General features: G+C 53.8%; 2 protein-coding genes across 5 annotated transcripts; both read right to left on the bottom strand.

The window, feature by feature from the left end:
• Positions 1 to 3,066: 3,066 nt before the first annotated feature.
• Positions 3,067 to 21,970, bottom strand: LOC103172091 (zinc-binding protein A33-like). Of its 4 annotated transcripts, none has more exons than XM_042344872.1 (6): positions 21,515 to 21,970; positions 5,910 to 6,005; positions 5,591 to 5,821; positions 4,584 to 4,606; positions 4,371 to 4,486; positions 3,067 to 3,988 (listed from the first exon to the last, which is right to left on the bottom strand). In XM_042344872.1, the coding sequence occupies exons 1-6, from the start codon at positions 21,923 to 21,925 to the stop codon at positions 3,459 to 3,461; spliced, it is 1,407 nt and encodes a 468-aa protein (XP_042200806.1). In that variant the 5' UTR covers positions 21,926 to 21,970; the 3' UTR covers positions 3,067 to 3,458. The 4 variants fall into 4 exon arrangements, with proteins under 4 accessions (XP_042200806.1, XP_042200805.1, XP_042200807.1 ...); XM_042344871.1 differs by lacking the exon at positions 21,515 to 21,970 and adding an exon at positions 6,099 to 6,851 and having other exon boundaries at positions 5,910 to 6,008; XM_042344873.1 differs by lacking the exon at positions 21,515 to 21,970 and adding an exon at positions 6,099 to 6,851.
• LOC103172776 (nuclear factor 7, ovary-like) lies at positions 14,078 to 17,826 on the bottom strand. Its single transcript, XM_007885490.2, has 6 exons — positions 17,403 to 17,826; positions 17,214 to 17,309; positions 16,894 to 17,124; positions 15,399 to 15,421; positions 15,186 to 15,301; positions 14,078 to 14,831 (listed from the first exon to the last, which is right to left on the bottom strand). Exons 1-6 carry the CDS (start codon positions 17,811 to 17,813, stop codon positions 14,296 to 14,298), a joined length of 1,413 nt encoding a protein of 470 aa, XP_007883681.2. The 5' UTR covers positions 17,814 to 17,826; the 3' UTR covers positions 14,078 to 14,295.
• Positions 21,971 to 23,152: the final 1,182 nt, after the last annotated feature.

Raw genomic sequence — 23,152 nt, 5'->3', positions numbered from 1 at the left:
GTTAGAGAGAGGAGACCCCCCACAGGGACAGTTAGAGAGAGGAGACCCCCCACACAGGCACAGTTAGAGAGAGGAGACCCCCCACAGGGACAGTTAGAGAGAGGAGACCCCCCACAGGGACAGTTAGAGAGAGGAGACCCCCCACACAGGCACAGTTAGAGAGAGGAGACCCCCCCCCCCCCCCAGAGCTACACTGGAGGATCAGACTGGACGATCAGCCCAAAGAGCCCCCGACGCGGGGCTGGAACCCGCGACCCCCTGACTCAGAGGTAAGACCCTCCGCCCGAGCCGGGCCGCCTGACGGCTCACAGCGAGACCCCCATCGGCCGTGTCCGGCCACAGTGTTAGAAAATAAAATCAGCCAAATCTGTAAGGAAATAACGCTGATTCCTCTAACCAGATATCAGACTGTTTTATTATTATTATTCGTTCGTTACTCCCCAATATCCCCGATGGGTCAGACCAAAGGCCGATACAATCAACAGATCTTACAACAGAATAACACCACTATAGGTATCTCGAGTTCAGGAGTTCAACACTGTGCCTTTCCAGCCCACAAGTTTGATTCTTCATGTTTTCAGTCTTCCTGCCGACAGCTTTCAATCCTCCATCTGATATCCTCAGTCTCAGTGTTTCCAGCTCTCAGTCTTCCATCTCCGTATCCTTGTCTCCGCAGCCCGGGACGGCCCCATCTCCCGTATCCTTGTCTCCGCAGCCCGGGACGGCCCCATCTCCCGTATCCTTGTCTCCGCAGCCCGGGATGGCCCCATCTCCTGTATCCTTGTCTCCGCGACCCGGGACGGCCCCATCTCCCGTACCCTTGTCTCCGTGACCCGGGACGGCCCCATCTCCCGTATCCTTGTCTCCGCAGCCCGGGACGGCCCCATCTCCCGTATCCTTGTCTCCGTGACCCGGGATGGCTCCATCTCCCGTATCCTTGTCTCCGTGACCCGGGATGGCTCCATCTCCCGTATCCTTGTCTCCGCAGCCCGGGACGGTCCATCTCCCGTATCCTTGTCTCCGCAGCCCGGGATGGCCCCATCTCCCGTATCCTTGTCTCCGTGACCCGGGACGGCCCCATCTCCCGTATCCTTGTCTCCACGACCCGGGACGGCCCCATCTCCCGTATCCTTGTCTCGGTGACCCGGGACGGTCCATCTCCCGTACCCTTGTCTCCGCAGCCCGGGATGGCCCCATCTCCTGTATCCTTGTCTCCGCAGCCCGGGATGGCTCCATCTCCCGTATCCTTGTCTCCGCAGCCCGGGACGGCCCCATCTCCCGTATCCTTGTCTCCACGACCCGGGACGGCCCCATCTCCCGTATCCTTGTCTCCACGACCCGGGACGGCCCCATCTCCCGTATCCTTGTCTCCACGACCCGGGACGGCCCCATCTCCCGTATCCTTGTCTCCACGACCCGGGACGGTCCATCTCCCGTACCCTTGTCTCCACAGCCCGGGACGGCCCCATCTCCCGTATCCTTGTCTCCGCGACCCGGGATGGCCCCATCTCCCGTATCCTTGTCTCCGCGACCCGGGATGGCCCCATCTCCTGTATCCTTGTCTCCACGACCCGGGACGGCTCCATCTCCCGTATCCTTGTCTCCACGACCCGGGACGGCCCCATCTCCTGTATCCTTGTCTCCACGACCCGGGACGGCCCCGGACACAAAGTTAACAGAACTTTTACACCAATGTTCATCCAATCATGGTGCGGACATTAGATCACCCGGTCGAAATCATGCCGGGTGTACGTGCCTCAGCCCACATACACATTGTCCTTAGGACCCCCTGTTATCTGATCTAATTGTCTAAGATAGAGGTTTGATCAGTTTAGGGCTGTATCTGGTGCTCATTATTTTGTGGTGTGGGATCATTGGTACATTCCTTTTAAGTGACTGGTTATTTCTTATCAGTATCCCCCGGGATGGTACCGAGGTCCTCTAGTCTAAGCAACTTGCTCATTAATTGCTATTCTTGAGGGTTGCCTTCTGTCGGTCGGCCCTGTCAGAATCTAGCGACTTATTGCTCAGTCGAGATCCTGTGTCGACCGGTACCTTGGACCGTCACCTCTGTGGTTTGTTGTCATTTACTGATAAGAGGTGACCCCCGGCCCCTGTCCGTTATTCTTTCAAAAACAGAGAAAAACAGATGCGTCCTATCCCATGACTGTCAGTCCAGTTGTCCCCCAACACTTAACTTAAAAGTTAACCCATTCACAGCATCTATTATGATTCTAGCAGTATACAAAAAGTGTATATTCTAACAACAGGGACCTTCAGGGTTAACGTCACCGACGCCGACGTCACAGTCAGACTCACAATAATAATAAGAGAGGGAGAGGGTGGGGATGGAGAGAGGGAGTGAGGGAGTGAAGGGGAGGGGGGAGGGGAGAAGGAGGGGGAGAGAGGACAGATGGGGGGAGGGAGAGAGAGTGAAACAAATTTCGGTGAGGGGGTGGGGGGGGACAATTGGGATTGGGGATAGCGCTCAATCCCTCTTACCCCCCCACCACCACCACCGCCACCACCCGAAACTTGACCAATTTCGAACCCCCCCCCCACCCCGTTTGGGGTCACGGTGTTGGGTTTGACCGTTAGGTGCGACCCACTTCCTGGGTTGACGGCATCGCTGACCGGCCACCGTGTTCGGTGTAGTTTAGTTTAGACGGCGCTCAGGCCCGTTCTCACCGGGGGGTTTCGAGCTCACGGACGCATTGAACTGCCGCGGTTTTTGCCTAATTTCAGCCGACGGGGCTGCAACGCATTGAATTTCTGTTGAATTACTTGAGTATTGGTCAGTATTAGAGATGAGAGACCCACTTCCCCACTCATAAGCTTCCTGGAGTATGTCCAACTGAGCTTTCCGATTCCCGTTGACCTGGTGTGTGACCGGGTTTGGGAGTCTAAACTTATATTATAATCCTTGCATTTGATATAGCACCTGATCACATCTTCCAGACGTCTCAAAGCGCTTCACAGGGTTTACTGTTAAGTGAATCGACTGTACACACTTTGTGGGCGAAACGCGACAGCCAATTGCGCACAGCAGCGTCCCGTAAACAGTCGTGGATTGAAGCGACCCATTTATTTTATTTGAAGCAATTATTACATTGGGTTGAATCCAGTCACAAACTGTTGGGTTCTGGGCAATGAGCAGAATAAGACCAACTTATTCTTTATAGCCTTCCTTTGAATAAGGAGCCGTGAACAGAGGAACCAAAGACACTCAGCAATTTCTGTTTGAAAATTACATTACTTAACATGAAATGCAAAGTTTTGTTAAGTTCAAAATATCCCAAACACAACAGAAAGGTCAACAGCGGAAACAAACGTCTATCTTCTCCCGTAATCCCCCCCCACCCCCACATCGCCCGCTCCCACCCCGTATCCCCTTAAACGGCAGACAGTGAACCACACGGAAACTGAAGTAAAACCACGTCACTGTTAATGTGCTATAATCAGCAGATTCTCAGCGGCTCAGAGTTTTTCCCGCCATCGCTCTGGTGGGGACTGAGGAGAGGATAAAGCTTCTCAGTGAAAGTGTGGGTGAAAGTGTGGAGATGGGACATGTTGTCAGCGTTGTAAAATGACACCTGTCCCCCCTCATAGTCCAGGTACACCCCGACCTTCCCGGGTCTCACTGTCAGGGGCAGGAGGGTGGGGGGTGAGGTCAGAGCCACATAGACCCCACCCACCAGCCCCACCCCCCAGACCCCACCCGCTGGTGACCAAGTGATTGGTTGTTTCCTGTTGACAGACTCTGTGGCCACTCCCACAATCCACGCAGTCTTGTTGCCCACCTGCACCTCCCAGTAATGTCTCCCTGATGTGAAGCCCTCAGATCCCAGGACGATGAGATAGTAACTGAACCTCTTCGGGGAGACAGGGAGCGGCTGCTCTTTGTCTCCGTGTCTCACACTGGTCAGGTCCTCAGACAGGATGAGCCGGGGATGGGCTGTGTCAGGATCCAGAGTCAGAGCGGCCGGAGCTGAGAGAGAAATAAGACAGAGTGGAGTGAGGGGGTGGCGGAGCGGTGGGGGCGAGGGGGGGGGGGGGGGGCATCAGGAGCGAGGGCGGGCACTAGGGGGCGGTGTGTGAGCTGGTGGTCAGAGGGTCAGTTGCTGAACACAGGACAAACAGCACTGATGGTGTCCCGTCGCCAGCAGCGGGCGTTGGGGTCAGTGTGACGGGTCAATATCGGTGAAAACGCTCACACAGGGCCTCCTACTGACGGTAACGCGGTAACTACAAGAGTACAGAGCTCTGCGCTGTGTTCAGTGACATCTCATCACCAACAATGTTTAGTTTGTGAGGATCAGGTGACTGTCAGATACTCACACACCTTCAGTCTGAGAATGGGAGCCATGTACCTGGGCTGATGCTGTCCATCAGCTCTCTCCAGACGATGTTCCTCAGAGGCCATTTGTATATCCCCACCGGCAGATCCCCCTCAGACACTGACACTGTAAATTCCTCATCACTGATCCTGAAACAAGAGACGTTCACATTATAAAGTGAAACTACACATTGTGTTTGGTTTGTGCAGTAAATTCTGGGGATATTTTGTGAAGAACATTTCATACCTTCTCTTCCGAGCAGTTTCCTCCTAATGAAATAAAACACAGACAGATCTGAGCTCACACTGAGACACCACATTGTAAACTCAGATACACAGAATAGAATTCTATAGCAGCAAAGTCTCTATCAGATTATACCAAATAATCAATAAAATCATTGGGCTGTTTAACAGTCAGACTCTGACTTTCTGCGACAGACTGTGTGTACCTTTTACTGAACTAAATTATAGTGGTAGAGTGCCCGCCAGCCAATAGTGGGGCGAGCAGGGCCGGGGACGTGGGGCAGCTGAGCGGAGGGAGCGATCAGGATGGTAGGGGGTTCGGAGGTCGCAGAGCTTGTGGGGAGCGCGGCCATGGAGGGCCTTTAGGTGAGGACCAGGATTTTGAACTGTATCCTCTGTGTGATGGGAAGCCAGTGGAGTCGGGCGAGGATGGGTGTGATAGGTTCCGGACTGGCCTAGTAAGGTGGAGTGTGCAACCATGGATGGTGATGCTCTCAGCGCCTGAGGTGTGTCGACGCTGACGGGGGCCAATCAGGAGAGCCTCGGTCTTGTTGTCGTTCAACTGAAGAATATTAGCTCCGATCCAGGACTTGATGTCTGACAGACATTCTCTCAGGACAGCAGTGGATCTGGAGTCACGGGTGGAGGCAGAGAGATACCGTTGGGTGTCATCCGCATACGTGTGGAATTTGACCCCATGTCTGCGGGTGATTTCACCAAGAGGGAGCATACAGATATTGAAGAGGAGGGGACCAAGGACAGAGCCCTGAGGAAAGCCAGACAAGATGGTGTGGGGGTTAGAGGAGAAGGCGTTTGTGGAGATGAATTGGAGGCGGTGTGAGAGGTACGATCTGAACCAGTCAAGGACAGCGCCGTAAAGGTTGAGGTGAGAGGAGAGGTGGTGGATGAAGATAGAGTGGTCGACGGTGTCGAAGGCAGCAGAGAGGACGGAAGGGAGAGGGAGTCCTGGTCGCAGATGGACAGAATGTCAAGATAATTTCATCTCTTTACCTGCAGAAAGGTGACAGCGTCTTTTTCCATCTGTTTCTGTAACTCTGAGAGCTTTTGCTGAACAGAAACTAATTTGCCCCGAATCTCTACCAGATTTTTCTCCATTCGGTGTAAAACCTCCTCCTCTCGCTGTCTGAGCTCTCGGATCACACGCTGCTCTCTGTCAGTGAGGCTCTGGTGCATTTTGGCAAACTCAGCCATGATGTGGTTCTCCAGACTGTCCGTCTGTTCCTGCAAATGAAGCGTCAGACATCGCACTATGCACAGTAAAGAGAGACACACGACTGAGAGCCCAGACATCAGCCCCGACACAACTTACCTTCACTTGTGAAATCTTTTCTTTCTGCTTCCCTTCAGCTTCTAGAGCCGCGGCCTTCCTCTGTGTGAGAGAAGCTAAGGAGGAGTTCACTTTATCCTGCTATTAAATAGAAACTGTTAGAAAAATCTTGATTAACCAAACAGAGAATTGGATCAGACTGCGCCCGATTGACTGTCTGGTGCCTTTTACCTTATAGATCTGAACAGCCTCCGCTATGGGGATGAAGCTGTGGGTTCTGTGTTCTCGGGCGTCTCTGCAAATCACACACATCAGTTTCTTGTCTGTTTCACAGAACAGCTTCAGTTCCTCCTGATGCTTCTCACAGTGAAGTTTTCTTCCCGTCTTCACTGGGGCTATGTTCAGCTGATGAGCTTTCTCCACCATCCTCGCCAGGCTCCAGTTGCCCCTCATAATACTGTTGGCAAAGACTGTTCTGCATTCGGGACAGGCTTTGCTCTCCCTGTTTTCCCAGCTCTGTGTGATACAGGAGCGGCAAAAGTTGTGGCCACAATCCAGGGTGACCGGGTCAGTAAAGAGATCCAGACAAACCGAACATTTTAACTCCTCGGTCAGACTGTCAGTCTGGTGTTGAGAAGCCATTTCACCCTCAGCAAATGATTCAAAACTGCTTTCGGTTTCCCTGTTTGTGAGGAGGTGACTCCTCCCGGATAACCAGACAAGAGTTGCTGTTCAGCTCCGCACTGTAATCTTTACTTATCAACTCAGTCCATCCTGAGCACAACTACACAACACTCGTGCAACAGTACTATCTGTACAAAGCAGCCTGCGAAGGGCGGGGGTCTATCTCTGTGACCAGAGAAGGTGGAGTTAGAAACACATCAAAGAAAGAAATAGCTTTGAAACAGCTGAAGTTGTGCGGAGGGGTCAGTGCACTTCCCAGTGGAATCGATAGCGATTCGACTGTATCTCTGCATGTGTCCAGGGGGGTGAGGGAATTTATCTCCAGTAAGAGTTCAATTCCAGGCAGGGCGATAGCTTGGGCAGGTTTCCTTCCTCCACACTCCTAATAATCAAAACAATAATAAATTGGTCATTTTCAATCCAAGACCGTTGTGGGGTACTGCTGTGCGCGATCGGCTGCCGCGTTTCGCCCACAAACGTACAGTCAATTCACTTCACGGTATATTCTGTGAAGCGCTTTGAGAAGGCGTGAAAAAGCGCTGTATCAAATGCAAGGATAATTAATATTATTATTATTATTATAAAGTGAAAGAGGAGGGAGTGGTCGGCAGCAGCCGGAGGAAAGACAAGGATAGAGGTCAGATGGTCGTTACTCAGAGTCATCGGAGCGGGTAGAATGCTATGCTTCTGTGAATACTTATATTTGACAAGTTGTTCAATAAAACGTCGTTACACCACTTTGGATTTGTCGGGTCACATTTCGAACTCAGGGATCGGAAATCCCAACACCACCTTCGAGACGTCTCAAAGTGCTTCAAAGGATTTTCTGCGAAGTGAACTGACTGTGCATTTCGGGGCGAAACGCGGCAACCAATTGCGCACAGCGACGTCCCACAAACAGTGGTGGGTTGAAGCGACCAATTTACTTCATTTGGTTAATTTGAAGGAGTGATTACATTGGGTACGAACCAAAACACAAAGCAGTAGAAACTTGCCGTGTATCCGTCTCCACCTTCTTGCAGGTTCTCTGTGGACCCACAGATCTCGGCACCTTCTCCCGTAATTACCCCCCACCCCCCACCACCACAACGTGCCCCCACCCCCCCATACAGGAGCGGCAAAAGTTGTGGCCACCACAATCCAGGGTGACCGGGTCAGTAAAGAGATCCAGACAAACCGAACGATTTAACTCCTCGGTCAGACTGTCAAGTCTGGTGTTGAGAAGCCATTTCACCCTCAGCGTTGCCTGATTCAAAACTGCTGTCACTTTACCCGTTTGTGAGGAGGTGACTCCTCAGAGTTGCTGTTCAGCTCCGCACTGTAATCTTTACCGATCAACTCAGTCCGTCCTGAGCACAACTACACAACACTTTAGGGACCGGTCGCCGGGGGTCTTCCCTCTCAGCTCCTGTTAAAACCTGTGTGAGACAAAGCGCTGACGAGGACGTGTGAAGCCGCAGGTTTCGAGATGGAAAGGCGCAATTCCAGGACAGACACTGGGATGTGTTTCTCTACCCATAGGATAACGAACGACTGGAACAAGAGAAAAGGGTCAGGAGGTAGAACGATCTGAGCGGAATGAGTTGCAGGTCCTCCATTGCCTGGCTCCATCCTACCTCTGCGACCCGCGAAGGCCGTACCAACCAGTCAGTTCCCTCTGCTCAGCCCACCAACGGCCTTCAGCCCCTCTGCCCCCACCCTTTGGAACTCCATCTCACAGCCCCCTCGCCTCGCTCCCTCCGTTACCTCTTAAGACCTTCCTTTTCGACTGAGCCTTGAGCCACACTCCAACCACTACCCTCTCTGCCCTCCACCCTCCCACCACTACCCTCCCTGCCCTCCACCCTCCTACCACTACCCTCTCTGCCCTCCACCCTCCTACCACTACCCTCCCTGCCCTCCACCCTCCCTACCCTCCAACCACTACCCTCTCTGCCCTCCACCCTCCCACCACTACCCTCCCTACCCTCCACCCTCCAACCACTACCCTCCCTGCCCTCCACCCTCCCACCACTACCCTCCCTACCCTCCACCCTCCAACCACTACTCTCCCTGCCCTCCACCCTCCTACCACTACCCTCCCTGCCCTCCACCCTCCAACCACTACCCTCCCTGCCCTCCACCCTCCAACCACTACCCTCCCTGCCCTCCACCCTCCCACCACTACCCTCCCTGCCCTCCACCCTCCTACCACGACCCTCCCTGCCCTCCACCCTCCTACCACTACCCTCCCTACCCTCCACCCTCCTACCACTACCCTCTCTGCCCTCCACCCTCCTATCACTACCCTCCCTGCCCTCCACCCTCCTACCACTACCCTCCCTGCCCTCCACCCTCCTACCACTACCCTCCCTGCCCTCCAACCACTACCCTCCCTACCCTCCACCCTCCAACCACTACCCTCCCTGCCCTCCACCCTCCTACCACTACCCTCCCTGCCCTCCACCCTCCAACCACTACCCTCCCTGCCCTCCACCCTCCAACCACTACCCTCCCTGCCCTCCACCCTCCCACCACTACCCTCCCTGCCTCCACCCTCCTACCACTACCCTCCCTGCCCTCCACCCTCCAACCACTACCCTCCCTGCCCTCCACCCTCCTACCACTACCCTCCCTACCCTCCACCCTCCTACCACTACCCTCCCTACCCTCCACCCTCCTACCACTACCCTCCCTACCCTCCAACCACTACCCTCCCTGCCCTCCACCCTCCTACCACTACCCTCCCTACCCTCCACCCTCCTACCACTACCCTCCCTACCCTCCAACCACTACCCTCCCTACCCTCCACCCTCCTACCACTACCCTCCCTACCCTCCACCCTCCTACCACTACCCTCCCTACCCTCCAACCACTACCCTCCCTGCCCTCCACCCTCCTACCACTACCCTCCCTACCCTCCACCCTCCTACCACTACCCTCCCTACCCTCCAACCACTACCCTCCCTGCCCTCCACCCTCCTACCACTACCCTCTCTGCCCTCCACCCTCCTACCACTACCCTCCCTGCCCTCCACCCTCCCACCACTACCCTCTCTGCCCTCCACCCTCCTACCACTACCCTCCCTGCCCTCCACCCTCCTACCACTAACCCTCCCTACCCTCCACCCTCCTACCACTACTCTCCCTGCCCTCCACCCTCCTACCACTACCCTCCCTGCCCTCCAACCACTACCCTCCCTACCCTCCACCCTCCAACCACTACCCTCCCTACCCTCCACCCTCCAACCACTACCCTCCCTGCCCTCCACCCTCCAACCACTACCCTCCCTACCCTCCACCCTCCAACCACTACCCTCCCTGCCCTCCACCCTCCAACCACTACCCTCCCTGCCCTCCACCTCCTACCACTACCCTCCCTACCCTCCACCCTCCTACCACTACCCTCCCTGCCCTCCACCCTCCTACCACTACCCTCTCTGCCCTCCACCCTCCTACCACTACCCTCCCTGCCCTCCACCCTCCTACCACGACCCTCCCTGCCCTCCACCCTCCTACCACTACCCTCCCTGCCTCCAACCACTACCCTCCCTGCCCTCCACCCTCCTACCACTACCCTCCCTGCCCTCCACCCTCCTACCACGACCCTCCCTGCCCTCCAACCACTACCCTCCCTGCCCTCCACCCTCCTACCACTACCCTCCCTGCCCTGACCTGCTGCTGTCTCTGGGCTTCAGGCCTCGTCCCTCGTCGCTCTTCCTCCCCCTTCAGGGGGTCGTCGTTGCCGCCGACGACGACGACGAAAGGCTCCCGAAGCCGCGCGGGAGCCGCGAGCGCCGACCGTTAGGCGCCGAGGATCACGTGCTGGTGGTGGGGGGGGGGAGGAGCGGCGCCTGCGCGGTGACGGCCGATACCCTTATATGGTCAGACCACGTGCTGGTGGGCCTCGCGGGCGGCCAATGGGCGTCATCCTGTCAGATAGGGCGGGAGAGAAACACACCCACGCGACGAGCCCCGCCCAGAGCACGTGACGAGGGAGCGCGCGAGACGGAGCCGCGAGAGGGGGGGGGGCGGCGACCGTTCGGCGGCTCCGACTGTGAGGCGCCGAGGAGCGCGCGGAGCCCCGGCTCGAGGCGGGGGCGGCGCCTGCGCGGTGGCGGCCGCGGCCCCGTCTGGGGTGAGACCACGTGCTGAGGAGCCCCGCGAGCGGCCAATGGGGGACGCGGCGGGAGCCCACGTGATGAGCGGGAGTGGGCGGGAGACAGAGAGGCGCGAGCGGCGACCGTTACAGCTCGAGCTTCACATCCCCCCCACAGGGACAGTTAGAGAGGAGACCCCCCCACAGGGACAGTTAGAGAGAGGAGACCCCCCCACAGGGACAGTTAGAGAGGAGACCCCCCCACAGGGACAGTTAGAGAGGAGACCCCCCCCACAGGGACAGTTAGAGAGGAGACCCCCCCCACAGGGACAGTTAGAGAGAGGAGACCCCCCCACAGGGACAGTTAGAGAGGAGACCCCCCCACAGGGACAGTTAGAGAGGAGACCCCCCCACAGGGACAGTTAGAGAGGAGACCACCCCCCACAGGGACAGTTAGAGAGGAGACCCCCCCCACAGGGACAGTTAGAGAGGAGACCCCCCCACAGGGACAGTTAGAGAGGAGACCCCCCCACAGGGACAGTTAGAGAGGAGACCCCCCCACAGGGACAGGTAGAGAGACCCCCCCCCACAGGGACAGTTAGAGGAAAGGAGACCCCCCCCCCCCCACCACAGGGACAGTTAGAGAGAGGAGACCCCCCACAGGGACAGTTAGAGAGAGGAGACCCCCCCACAGGGACAGTTAGAGAGGAGACCCCCCCCACAGGGACAGTTAGAGAGAGGAGACCCCCCCCCACAGGGACAGTTAGAGAGAGGAGACCCCCCACAGGGACAGTTAGAGAGGAGACCCCCCCACAGGCACAGTTAGAGAGGAGACCCCCCCCCACAGGGACAGTTAGAGAGGGGAGACCCCCCACAGGGACAGTTAGAGAGAGGAGACCCCCCACAGGGACAGTTAGAGAGAGGAGACCCCCCACACAGGCACAGTTAGAGAGAGGAGACCCCCCCCCCCAGAGCTACACTGGAGGATCAGACTGGACGATCAGCCCAAAGAGCCCCCGACGCGGGGCTGGAACCCGCGACCCCCTGACTCAGAGGTAAGACCCTCCGCCCGAGCCGGGCCGCCTGACGGCTCACAGCGAGACCCCCATCGGCCGTGTCCGGCCACAGTGTTCGAAAATAAAATCAGCCAAATCTGTAAGGAAATAACGCTGATTCCTCTCACCAGATATCAGACTGTTTTATTATTATTATTCGTTCGTTACTCCCCAATATCCCCGATGGGTCAGACCAAAGGCCGATACAATCAACAGATCTTACAACAGAATAACACCACTATAGGTATCTCGAGTTCAGGAGTTCAACACTGTGCCTTTCCAGCCCACAAGTTTGATTCTTCATGTTTTCAGTCTTCTTGCCGACAGCTTTCAATCCTCCATCTGATATCCTCAGTCTCAGTGTTTCCAGCTCTCAGTCTTCCATCTCCCGTATCCTTGTCTCCGCAGCCCGGGATGGCTCCATCTCCCGTATCCTTGTCTCCGCAGCCCGGGACGGCTCCATCTCCCGTATCCTTGTCTCCGCAGCCCGGGACGGCCCCATCTCCCGTATCCTTGTCTCCACGACCCGGGACGGCCCCATCTCCCGTATCCTTGTCTCCACGACCCGGGACGGCCCCATCTCCCGTATCCTTGTCTCCGCAGCCCGGGACGGCCCCATCTCCCGTATCCTTGTCTCCACGACCCGGGACGGCCCCATCTCCCGTATCCTTGTCTCCGCAGCCCGGGACGGCTCCATCTCCCGTATCCTTGTCTCCACGACCCGGGACGGCCCCATCTCCTGTATCCTTGTCTCCACGACCCGGGATGGCTCCATCTCCCGTATCCTTGTCTCCACGACCCGGGACGGCCCCGGACACAAAGTTAACAGAACTTTTACACCAATGTTCATCCAATCATGGTGCGGACATTAGATCACCCGGTCGAAATCATGCCGGGTGTACGTGCCTCAGCCCACATACACATTGTCCTTAAGACCCCCTGTTATCTGATCTAATTGTCTAAGATAGAGGTTTGATCAGTTTAGGGCTGTATCTGGTGCTCATTATTTTGTGGTGTGGGATCATTGGTACATTCCTTTTAAGTGACTGGTTATTTCTTATCAGTATCCCCCGGGATGGTACCGAGGTCCTCTAGTCTAAGCAACTTGCTCATTAATTGCTATTCTTGAGGGTTGCCTTCTGTCGGTCGGCCCTGTCAGAATCTAGCGACTTATTGCTCAGTCAAGATCCTGTGTCGACCGGTACCTTGGACCGTCACCTCTGTGGTTTGTTGTCATTTACTGATAAGAGGTGACCCCCGGCCCCTGTCCGTTATTCTTTCAAAAACAGAGGAAAACAGATGAGTCCTATCCCATGACTGTCAGTCCAGTTGTCCCCCAACACTTAACTTAAAAGTTAACCCATTCACAGCATCTATTATGATTCTAGCAGTATACAAAAAGTGTATATTCTAACAACAGGGACCTTCAGGGTTAACGTCACCGACGCCGAGTGGGAGTCACAGTCAGACTCACAATAATAATAAGAGAGGGAGAGGGTGGGGATGGAGAGAGGGAGTGAGGGAGTGAAGGGGAGGGGGGAGGGGAGAAGGAGGGGGAGAGAGGACAGATGGGGGGAGGGAGAGAGAGTGAACCAAATTTCGGTGAGGGGGTGGGGGGGGGACAATTGGGATTGGGGATAGCGCTCAATCCCTCTTACCCCCCCCACCACCACCACCGCCACCACCCGAAACTTGACCTATTTCGAACCCCCCCCCACCACCCCGTTTGGGGGTCACGGTGTTGGGTTTGACCGTTAGGTGCGACCCACTTCCTGGGTTGACGGCATCGCTGACCGGCCACCGTGTTCGGTGTAGTTTAGTTTAGACGGCGCTCAGGCCCGTTCTCACCGGGGGGTTTCGAGCTCACGGACGCATTGAACTGCCGCGGTTTTTGCCTAATTTCAGCCGACGGGGCTGCAACGCATTGAATTTCTGTTGAATTACTTGAGTATTGGTCAGTATTAGAGATGAGAGACCCACTTCCCCACTCATAAGCTTCCTGCAGTATGTCCAACTGAGCTTTCCGATTCCCGTTGACCTGGTGTGTGACCGGGTTTGGGAGTCTAAACTTATATTATAATCCTTGCATTTGATATAGCACCTGATCACATCTTCCAGACGTCTCAAAGCGCTTCACAGGGTTTACTGTTAAGTGAATCGACTGTACACACTTTGTGGGCGAAACGCGACAGCCAATTGCGCACAGCAGCGTCCCGTAAACAGTCGTGGATTGAAGCGACCCATTTATTTTATTTGAAGCAATTATTACATTGGGTTGAATCCAGTCACAAACTGTTGGGTTCTGCGCAATGAGCAGAATAAGACCATCTTATTCTTTATAGCCTTCCTTTGAATAAGGAGCCGTGAACAGAGGAACCAAAGACACTCAGCAATTTCTGTTTGAAAATTACATTACTTAACATGAAATGCAAAGTTTTGTTAGTTCAAAAGATCCCAAATACAACAGAAAGGTCAACAGCGGAAACAAACGTCTATCTTCTCCCGTAATCCCCCCCCACCCCCACATCGCCCGCTCCCACCCCGTATCCCCTTAAACGGCAGACAGTGAACCACACGGAAACTGAAGTAAAACCACGTCACTGTTAATGTGCTATAATCGGCAGATTCTCAGCGGCTCAGAGTTTTTCCCGCCATCGCTCTGGTGGGGACTGAGGAGAGGATAAAGCTTCTCAGTGAAAGTGTGGGTGAAAGTGTGGAGAAGGAACATGTTGTCAGCGTTGTAAAATGACACCTGTCCCCCCTCATAGTCCAGGAAAACCCCGACCTTCCCGGGTCTCACTGTCAGGGGCAGGAGGGTGGGGGGTGAGGTCAGAGCCACATGGACCCCACCACCCATCCCCACACCCCAGACCCCACCCGCTGGTGACCAAGTGATTGGTTGTTTCCTGTTGACAGACTCTGTGGCCACTCCCACAATCCACGCAGTCTTGTTGCCCACCTGCACCTCCCAGTAATGTCTCCCTGATGTGAAGCCCTCAGATCCCAGGACACTGAGAGATTTACTAAACCTCTTCGGGGTGTCAGGGAGCGGCTGCCATTCGTCTCCGTATCTCACGCTGGTCAGGTCCTCAGACAGGATGAGCCAGGGATTGGCTGTGTCAGGATCCAGAGTCAGAGCGGCCGGAGCTGAGAGAGAAATAACACAGAGTGGAGTGAGGGGGTGACGGAGAAGGGGGGCAGCAGGAGCGAGGGCGGGCACTAGGGGGCGGTGTGTGAGCTGGTGGTCAGAGGGTCAGTTGCTGAACAGCACTGATGGTGTCCCGTCGCCAGCAGCGGGCGCTGGGGTCAGTGTGACGGGTCAATATCGGTGAAAACGCTCACACAGCGCCTCCTACTGACGGTAACGCGGTAACTACAAGAGTACAGAGCTCTGCGCTGTGTCCCTCAGTGACATCTCATCACCAACACTGTTTAGTTTGTGAGGATCAGGTGACTGTCAGATACTCACACACCTTCAGTCTGAGAATAGGAGCCATGTACCTGGGCTGATGCTGTGTCTCATGTCTCTCCAGACTGTGTACTGTATAAGCCATTCAAACATCCCCACAGGCAGATCCCCCTCAGATAGTGACAGTGTATAACCCTCATCACTGATCCTGAAATAAGAGACGTTCACATTATAAAGTAAAACTACACATTGTGTTTGGTTTGTGCAGTAAATTCTGGGGATATTTTGTAAAGAACATTTCATACCTTCTCTTCCGAGCAGTTTCCTCCTAATGAAATAAAACACAGACAGATCTGAGCTCACACTGAGACACCACATTGTAAACTCAGATACACATTATAGGATTCTACAGCAGCAAAGTCTCTATCAGATTATACCAAATAATCAATAAAATCACTGGGCTGTTTAACAGTCAGAATCTGACTTTCTGCGACAGACTGTGTGTACCTTTTACTGAACTAAATTATACAACAACAAAATTACATTTGTAAAGCGCCTTTCACATCGGGAGGATGTCCCAAGGCGCTGGACAGTCAGAGTTTCGGACCCGAGCTGGGAGTCGGGATCGGGGCGGTTGGAGGGCTCGGGGAGAAGTGGGTGATCAAACGCATGGTCAGGGAGGAGGGTCCGGAGATGAGTCTTCAAGCAGGCAAGGGAGGGGGCACGGCGGGTGGACTGCGGGGTGGAGTTCCAGAGGGCGTGGACAGAGTGGCAGAGTGCCCGCCAGCCAATAGTGGGACGAGCAGGGCGGGGGACGTGAGGCAGCCTGGAGCCCGCTGAGCGGAGGGAGCGATCAGGATGGTAGCGGGTTAGGAGTTTGCAGAGCTTGTGGGGAGCGCGGCCATGGAGGGCCTTTAGGTGAGGTCCAGGATCTTAAACTGTATCCTCTGTGTGATGGGAAGCCAGTGGAGTCGGGTGAGGATGGGTGTGATAGGGTCACGGAGCCAAGTGTGGGAGAGAAGGCGGTCTGCAGAGTTCTGGATGATCTGCAGCCTAAGGAGGGAGTAGTTGGGGAGGCTGACGAGCTGAACGTGTGTATGGGGGTTTCGGCGGCCTACGGTGTGAGACAGTGGTGGAGCCGGGTGATGGTGCGGAGGTGGGGGAAGGCAGAGCGGGTCATGGCGCAGATTTGGTTTAGAAACAATAGTTGAGGGTCAAACAAGACGCCAATTTTCTGGACTGGGTTAGTAAGGTGGAGTGCGCAACCATGGATGATGATTCTGCTGATGCCTGAGGTGAGGAGGCGCAGACGGGGGCCAATCAGGAGGCCTCGGTCTTGTTGATGTTTAACTGAAGAATATTAGCTCTGATCCAGGACTTGATGTCCGACAGACATTCTGTCAGGACAGCAGTGGATCTGGAGTCGAAGGTGGAAGCAGAGAGTTACAGTGGGTGTCATCCGCATACGTGTGGAAGTAGATCCCCCGTCTGCGGATGATGTCACCCAAGAGGGAGCATATAGATATTGAACAGGAGGGGACGAAGGACAGAGCTCTGAGGAACGCCACATGAGATGGTGCGGAGGCTATAGAGGAGAAGCCGTTTGTGGAGATGAAGTGGAGACGGTGTGAGAGGTACAATCGGAACCAATCAAGGAGCGCCGTGAAGGTTGCGGTGAGAGGAGAGGCGGTGGCTGAAGACAGAGGGGTCGACGGTGTTGAAGGCAGCAGAGAGGATGAGGAGACAGAGGAAGTCCTGGTCGCAGATGAACAGAATGTCAATATAATTTCATCTCTTTACCTGCAGAAAGGTGAGAGCGTCTTTTTCCATCTGTTTCTGTAACTCTGAGAGCTTTTGCTGAACAGAATCTAATTTGCTCTGAATCTGTCGCAGATTTTTCTCCATTCGGTGTAAAACCTCCTCCTCTCGCTGTCTGAGCTCTCGGATTTCACGCTGCTCTCTGTCAGTGAGGCTCTGGTGCATTTTAGCAAACTCAGCCGTGATGTGGTTCTGCAGAATGTCCGCCTGTTCCTGCAAAATGAACCATCAGCCATCACACTGCGCACAGTAAAGAGAGAAACACGACTGAGAGCCCAGACATCAGCCCCGACACAACTTACCTTAACTTGTGAAATCTTTTCTTTCTGTTTCCCTTCAGCTTCCAGAGCCGCGGCCTTCCTCTGTGTGAGAGAGTCTAAGAAGGAGTTCACTTTATCCTGGAATTAAATAGAAACTGTGAGAAAAATCTTGATTAACGAAACAGAGAATTGGATCAGACTGCGCCCGATTGACTGTCTGGTACCTTTTACCTTATAGATCTGAACAGCCTCCGCTACGGGGATGAAGCTGTGGGTTCTGTGTTCTCGGGCGTCTCTGCAAATCACACACATCAGTTTCTTGTCTGTTTCACAGAACAGCTTCAGTTCCTCCTGATGCTCCTCACAGTGAAGTTTTCTTTCTGTCTTCACCGGGGAAATGTTGAGCCGTCGAGCTTTCTCCGCCAGCCTCGCCAGGGCCCAGTTGCCCCTCATGTTACTGTTAGCAAAGACTGTTCTGCATTCGGGACAGGCTTTGCTCTCCCTGTTTTCCCAGCTCTGGGAGATACAGGAGCGGCAAAAGTTGTGGCCACAATCCAGGGTGACCGGGTCGGTAAAGAGTTCCAGACAAACCGAACATTTTAACTCCTCGGTCAGACAGTCAGTCTGGTGTTGAGAAGCCATTTCACCCTCAGCGTTTCCTGATTCAAAACTGCTTTCAGTTTCCCTGTTTGTGAGGAGGTGACTCCTCCCTGATAACCAGTCAGAGTTGCTGTTCAGCTCCGCTCTGTAATCTTTACTGATCAACTCAGTCCATCCTGAGCCAAACTACACAACTCTTTAGGGACCAGTCGCCGGGGGCTGGGGGTCCTCCCTCTCAGCTCACGGTTGCACACTCCACCTTGCTGAGCCAGTCCGGAAACTTGGTGTCTTGTTTGATCCTCAACTATCCTTTCTACCCCATATCTGAGCCATGACCCGCTCTGCCTTCCTCACCTCCGCAACATCGCCCGGCTCCGCCACCGTCTCACTCCGCAGGCCGCCAAAACCCTCATACACGCCTTCATTACATCCAGGCTCAACTATGCAATCTCACTGCTTGTCGGCTGCTCGCTCACTCCGCTCAGCGGGCTCCGGCCTTATTCACTTCCCCGCCTCGCTCACCCCACTGTTGGTGGCTGGACCATCTGCCACTCTGCCCCCACCCTCTGGAACTCCATCCTGCAGTCCCTCTGGCTTGCTCCCTCCCTCAACACCTTCAAGACCCATCTCGAGACCTTCCTCTTCGACCGTGCTTTCGATCTCCCTGCTTCCCCTCCCCCTGCCCTCCACACTCCCCCGACCCTCACCCCCATTTCGGGTCCCAAACTCCTCCCAATGTGAAAGGCGCTTCACTGATGTAATTTTGTTGCTGTTGTTAACCCTCTGTGAGCCACAGCCTGACTGGGAAGGGTGGTCCTCGTTGGACAACCAGTGGGAAGCTTGCCAGACGGTGTAGTAACTGGTTAAACACTAGCAGTTAACCACCAATAAAAACCTGGGGCTCTTGCCCAGCTCCACTGGCTCCCCATCCCCCAGAGGATAATAATAATAATCCTTGTATTTGATATTGCGCCTTATCACGTCTTCGAGACATCTCAAAGCGCTTCACAGAATAGACTGCAAAGCGAAATGACCATTTTTTTTTTCTGGACAAAGCGCGGCAGCCGATTGCGCACAGCAGCGTCCCACAAACAGTTGTGGGTTCAAAATGAACAACTTATTATTTTTTTTTGGAGGGATTAATAGTAGGCTCTGTGTGGAGTAAGGAAACTTGCCCGAGGTTTCGCCCTCTGTCTGGAATTGAACCCGGGTGTCTCGCTCTAACCACTGAGCTACAGGACTCCACTTTAATATCAACTTAATATGAAACTTAACATGAAACTATACTTAATATGAAATACAAAGTTTATTAGTTCAAAGTATCACAAATACAACAGACAGCAGCAGGTCAACAGCAGAAACAAACGTCTATCAAAGGGAATTGGTCAAGTCACAAAGAGCAAAAATCTCGCTGCAGACGAAAAGGAGAACACTTTAACGTAACAATGATTAAAACATGAATTTGTTCTGGGAAAACCTCTTCAACTGCCTCATCGTTAACACAACCATGAATGGATTTGTTGTGGGCAAACGTCTTCAAGAACCACAAACAATCATCTTGACATTTTTCTGGTTATATCATCATTTTTAACCATTCATCAAAAGGGCGTCTATTCAGCATTGAGCATTTCCAACCATTGATCAAAATAATCCGTTTGACGACATGGGTTAACATATATGTACAATTTCAGTTATGATCACAACAAAACCAACAGAAACTCGCTGTGTCCGTCTCCAGGAGGTCTGTGGACCCACAGAGCTCGGCATCTTCTCCTGTAATTCCCCCCTCCACCGCGTATTCCCTAAAGCAACACAGTGGATCGCGTGGAAACTGAGATAAAACCACGTCGCTGTTAATGTGTTAAAACCGGCAGATTCTCAGCGGCTCCGAGTTGTTACCGTCAGAGAAACACAAATCACTTGTATACGTAAAAAATAGAGGACCTGAAGGACAGAAGAGAGGGTAAAGCTTCTCAGTGAAAGTGTGGGTGAAAGTGTGGAGATGGGACATGTTGTCAGCGTTGTAAAATGACACCTGTCCCCCCTCATAGTCCAGGAAAATCCCGATCTTCCCGGGTCTCACTGTCAGGGGCAGGGGGGTGGGAGGGGAGGTCAGAGCCACATGGACCCCACCCCCCAGACCCACCCCCCAGACCCCACCCTCTGGTGACCACGTGATTGGTTGTTTCCTGTTGACAGACTCTCTGGTCACTCCCACAGTCCACGCAGTCTTGTTGCCCACCTGCACCTCCCAGTAATGTCTCCCTGATGTGAAGCCCTCAGATCCCAGGACGATGAGATAGTAACTGAACCTCTTCGGGGAGTCAGGGAGCGGCTGCTGTTTGTCTCCGTCTCTCACGCTGGTCAGGTCCTCAGACAGGATGAGCCGGGGATGGGCTGTGTCTGGATCCAGAGTCAGAGCGGCCGGAGCTGAGAGAGAAATAACACAGAGTGGAGTGAGGGGGTGACGGAGAAGGGGGGCATCAGGAGCGAGGGCGGGCACTAGGGGGCGGTGTGTGAGCTGGTGGTCAGAGGGTCAGTTGCTGAACAGCACTGATGGTGTCCCGTCGCCAGCAGCGGGCGCTGGGGTCAGTGTGACGGGTCAATATCGGTGAAAACGCTCACACAGCGCCTCCTACTGACGGTAACGCGGTAACTACAAGAGTACAGAGCTCTGCGCTGTGTCCCTCAGTGACATCTCATCACCAACAATGTTTAGTTTGTGAGGATCAGGTGACTGTCAGATACTCACACACCTTCAGTCTGAGAATGGGAGCCATGTACCTGGGCTGATGCTGTGTCTCATGTCTCTCCAGACTGTGTACTGTAGAGGCCCTTTGTATATCCCCACCGGCAGATCCCCCTCAGATAGTGACAGTGTATAACCCTCATCACTGATCCTGAAATAAGGGACGTTCACATTATAAAGTTAAACTGCACATTGTGTTTGGTTTGTGCAGTAAATTCTGGGGATATTTTGTGAAGAACATTTCATACCTTCTCTTCCGAGCAGTTTCCTCCTAATGAAATAAAACACAGACAGATCTGAGCTCACACTGAGACACCACATTGTAAACTCAGATACACAGAATAGAATTCCACAGCAGCAAAGTCTCTTATCAGATTATACCAAATAATCAATAAAATCACTGCGCTGTTTAACAGTCAAGACTGTGACTTTCTGCTCCAGATTCTGAACCTTTGCTGAACTAAATTATAATTTCACCTCTTTACCTGCAGAAAGGTGAGAGCATCTTTTTCCATCTGTTTCTGTAACTCTGAGAGCTTTTCCTGATCAGAGTCTAATTTGCCCCGAATCTCTCGCAGGTTTTTCTCCATTCGGTGTAAAACCTCCTCCTCTCGCTGTCTGAGCTCTCGGATTTCACGCTGCTCTCTGTCAGTGAGGCTCTGGTGCATTTTGGCAAACTCAGCCGTGATGTGGTTCTGCAGATTGTCCGCCTGTTCCTGCAAAATGAAGCGTCAGACATCACACTGCGCACAGTAAAGAGAGACACACGACTGAGAGCCCAGACATCAGCCCCGACACAACTTACCTTCACTTGTGAAATCTTTTCTTTCTGTTTCCCTTCAGCTTCCAGAGCCGCAGCATTACTCTGTGTGAGAGAATCTAAGGAGGAGTTCACTTTATCCTGGAATTAAACACAAACACACAGAGGAAATGTGTTTGGATGTGAAAATATAAAGTGGAAGAGAATGAATCCCGTGTCGGGGTTATTGCTTACCTTGTAGATTTCAACAGCTTCGTCAATGGGCAGGAAGCTGTGATCTCTGTGTTCCTGTGCATCTCTGCAGATGGAACAGATCAACTTCTTGTCAGTTTCACAGAAGAGCCTCAGTTGTTTCTGGTGTTTCTCACAGCGATGTTTAATTGTTGTCTTTTTCGGGTCCAGGTTCATTTCCCGAGCTTTCTCTGACAGATTCCCCAAGGCCCGATTGGTCCTGAGATTCCTTTCCAGGAAAGTCTCCTGACACACAGGACAGGAGCTCGGCCCCGGCTTTTCCCAGCACCGTGTGATGCAGGAGCGGCAGAAGCTGTGGCTACAATCCAGGATAACGGGATCAGTAAAGAGTTCCAGACAAACCGGACAAATTAACTCCTCGGTCAGACTCTGAGTCTGGTGTTGAGAAGCCATTTTACCCTCAGCGTTTCCTGAGTCAAAACTGCTTTCATTTCCCCTTTATGTGAGGAAGTGACTCCTCCCTGATAACCAGTCAGAGTTGTTGTTCAGCTCCACACTGTAATCTTTACTAATCAACTCAGTCCATCTTGAGCTGAACTACAGAACGCTTTGGGGACCAGTCGCTGGGGGCTGGGGGTCTTCCCTCTCAGCTCCTGTCAACCCTCTGTGAGCCACAGCCCTGACGAGGAAGGGTGGTCCTCGCTGGACAAACAGCGGGAAGCTTGCCAGACGGTGTAGTAACTGGTTAAACACCAGTAGTTACCCACCAACCCACTCTCAGGCTCTAGTCCAGCTCCACTGGCTCCCCATCCGCCAAAGGATAATAATAATAATAATCCTTGTATTTGATATTGCGCCTTATCACGTCTTCGAGACGTCTCAAAGCGCTTCACAGAATGAATTGACTGTATATTTTGGGGGAAAAACATATAGAGTTCAAAATCCTCATCCTCGCCTTCAAAGCCCTCCACAGCCTTGCTCCTCCCTACCTCTGTGACCTGCTAATACCATGTCCACCTGTCCGCTCCCTCCGCTCAGCAGGCTCTCAGGAAACTTGCCCAACATTTTGTCCTGCCCGGGAATCGGTCCCGGGTCCTCTCGCTTGGAGGCGAGCGCTCTAACCACTGTGGTACTGCACTCCACAATTGCGTATAAGTCAGAATTGATACGATTAACACATCGCAGTCAACAAGTGCCTCGTTTTCAATCCCTGTTTCGTTGTCCGTGGACTTAATGACCGCAGCAGGTCAGCGCGCATGTGGGAGAGTGTGGAGACAGGGGAGGGGGACACCTTGCTCCCTCCCTTGCCTCCTTCAAGCACGATCCAGACCCTCCTTTTCAACCGTGCCTTCAGCCACTCTCCATCCTCTCTGCCCTCCCTCATCCCAACCCTGCCCTGTCCACGCTCGGGTCCTGACCGTTCAGCGCCTTGGGACGTCCTCCTGACGTGAAAATGTCACTTTGCGGTTGTTACTTGTTACTGTAACTGAGCCAGCCTTGCATGACGGTCTCCGGTTCGGTTTCTGAGCCAGGCGGGTTAGCAGTTTTCCAGGGCACGGCCCGGCCTCCGGAAGGGCCTGGAAAAGCAGACCGGTCCCTGGAAAGCAGGGAATCATCCCACATCCCAGCTTCTGTCAACCCTGCAATCCAGAGACCTAATGGGTTGGGTAGTCCTAGCTG

This window comes from Callorhinchus milii, unplaced genomic scaffold (genome assembly GCF_018977255.1).
Source record: "Callorhinchus milii isolate IMCB2004 unplaced genomic scaffold, IMCB_Cmil_1.0 Scaffold30, whole genome shotgun sequence".
In the NCBI taxonomy this organism is placed as follows: Eukaryota; Metazoa; Chordata; class Chondrichthyes; order Chimaeriformes; family Callorhinchidae; genus Callorhinchus; species Callorhinchus milii.
Note: the sequence above shows the minus strand (reverse complement) of the source record. Positions and strands in the feature narration are given on the sequence as shown.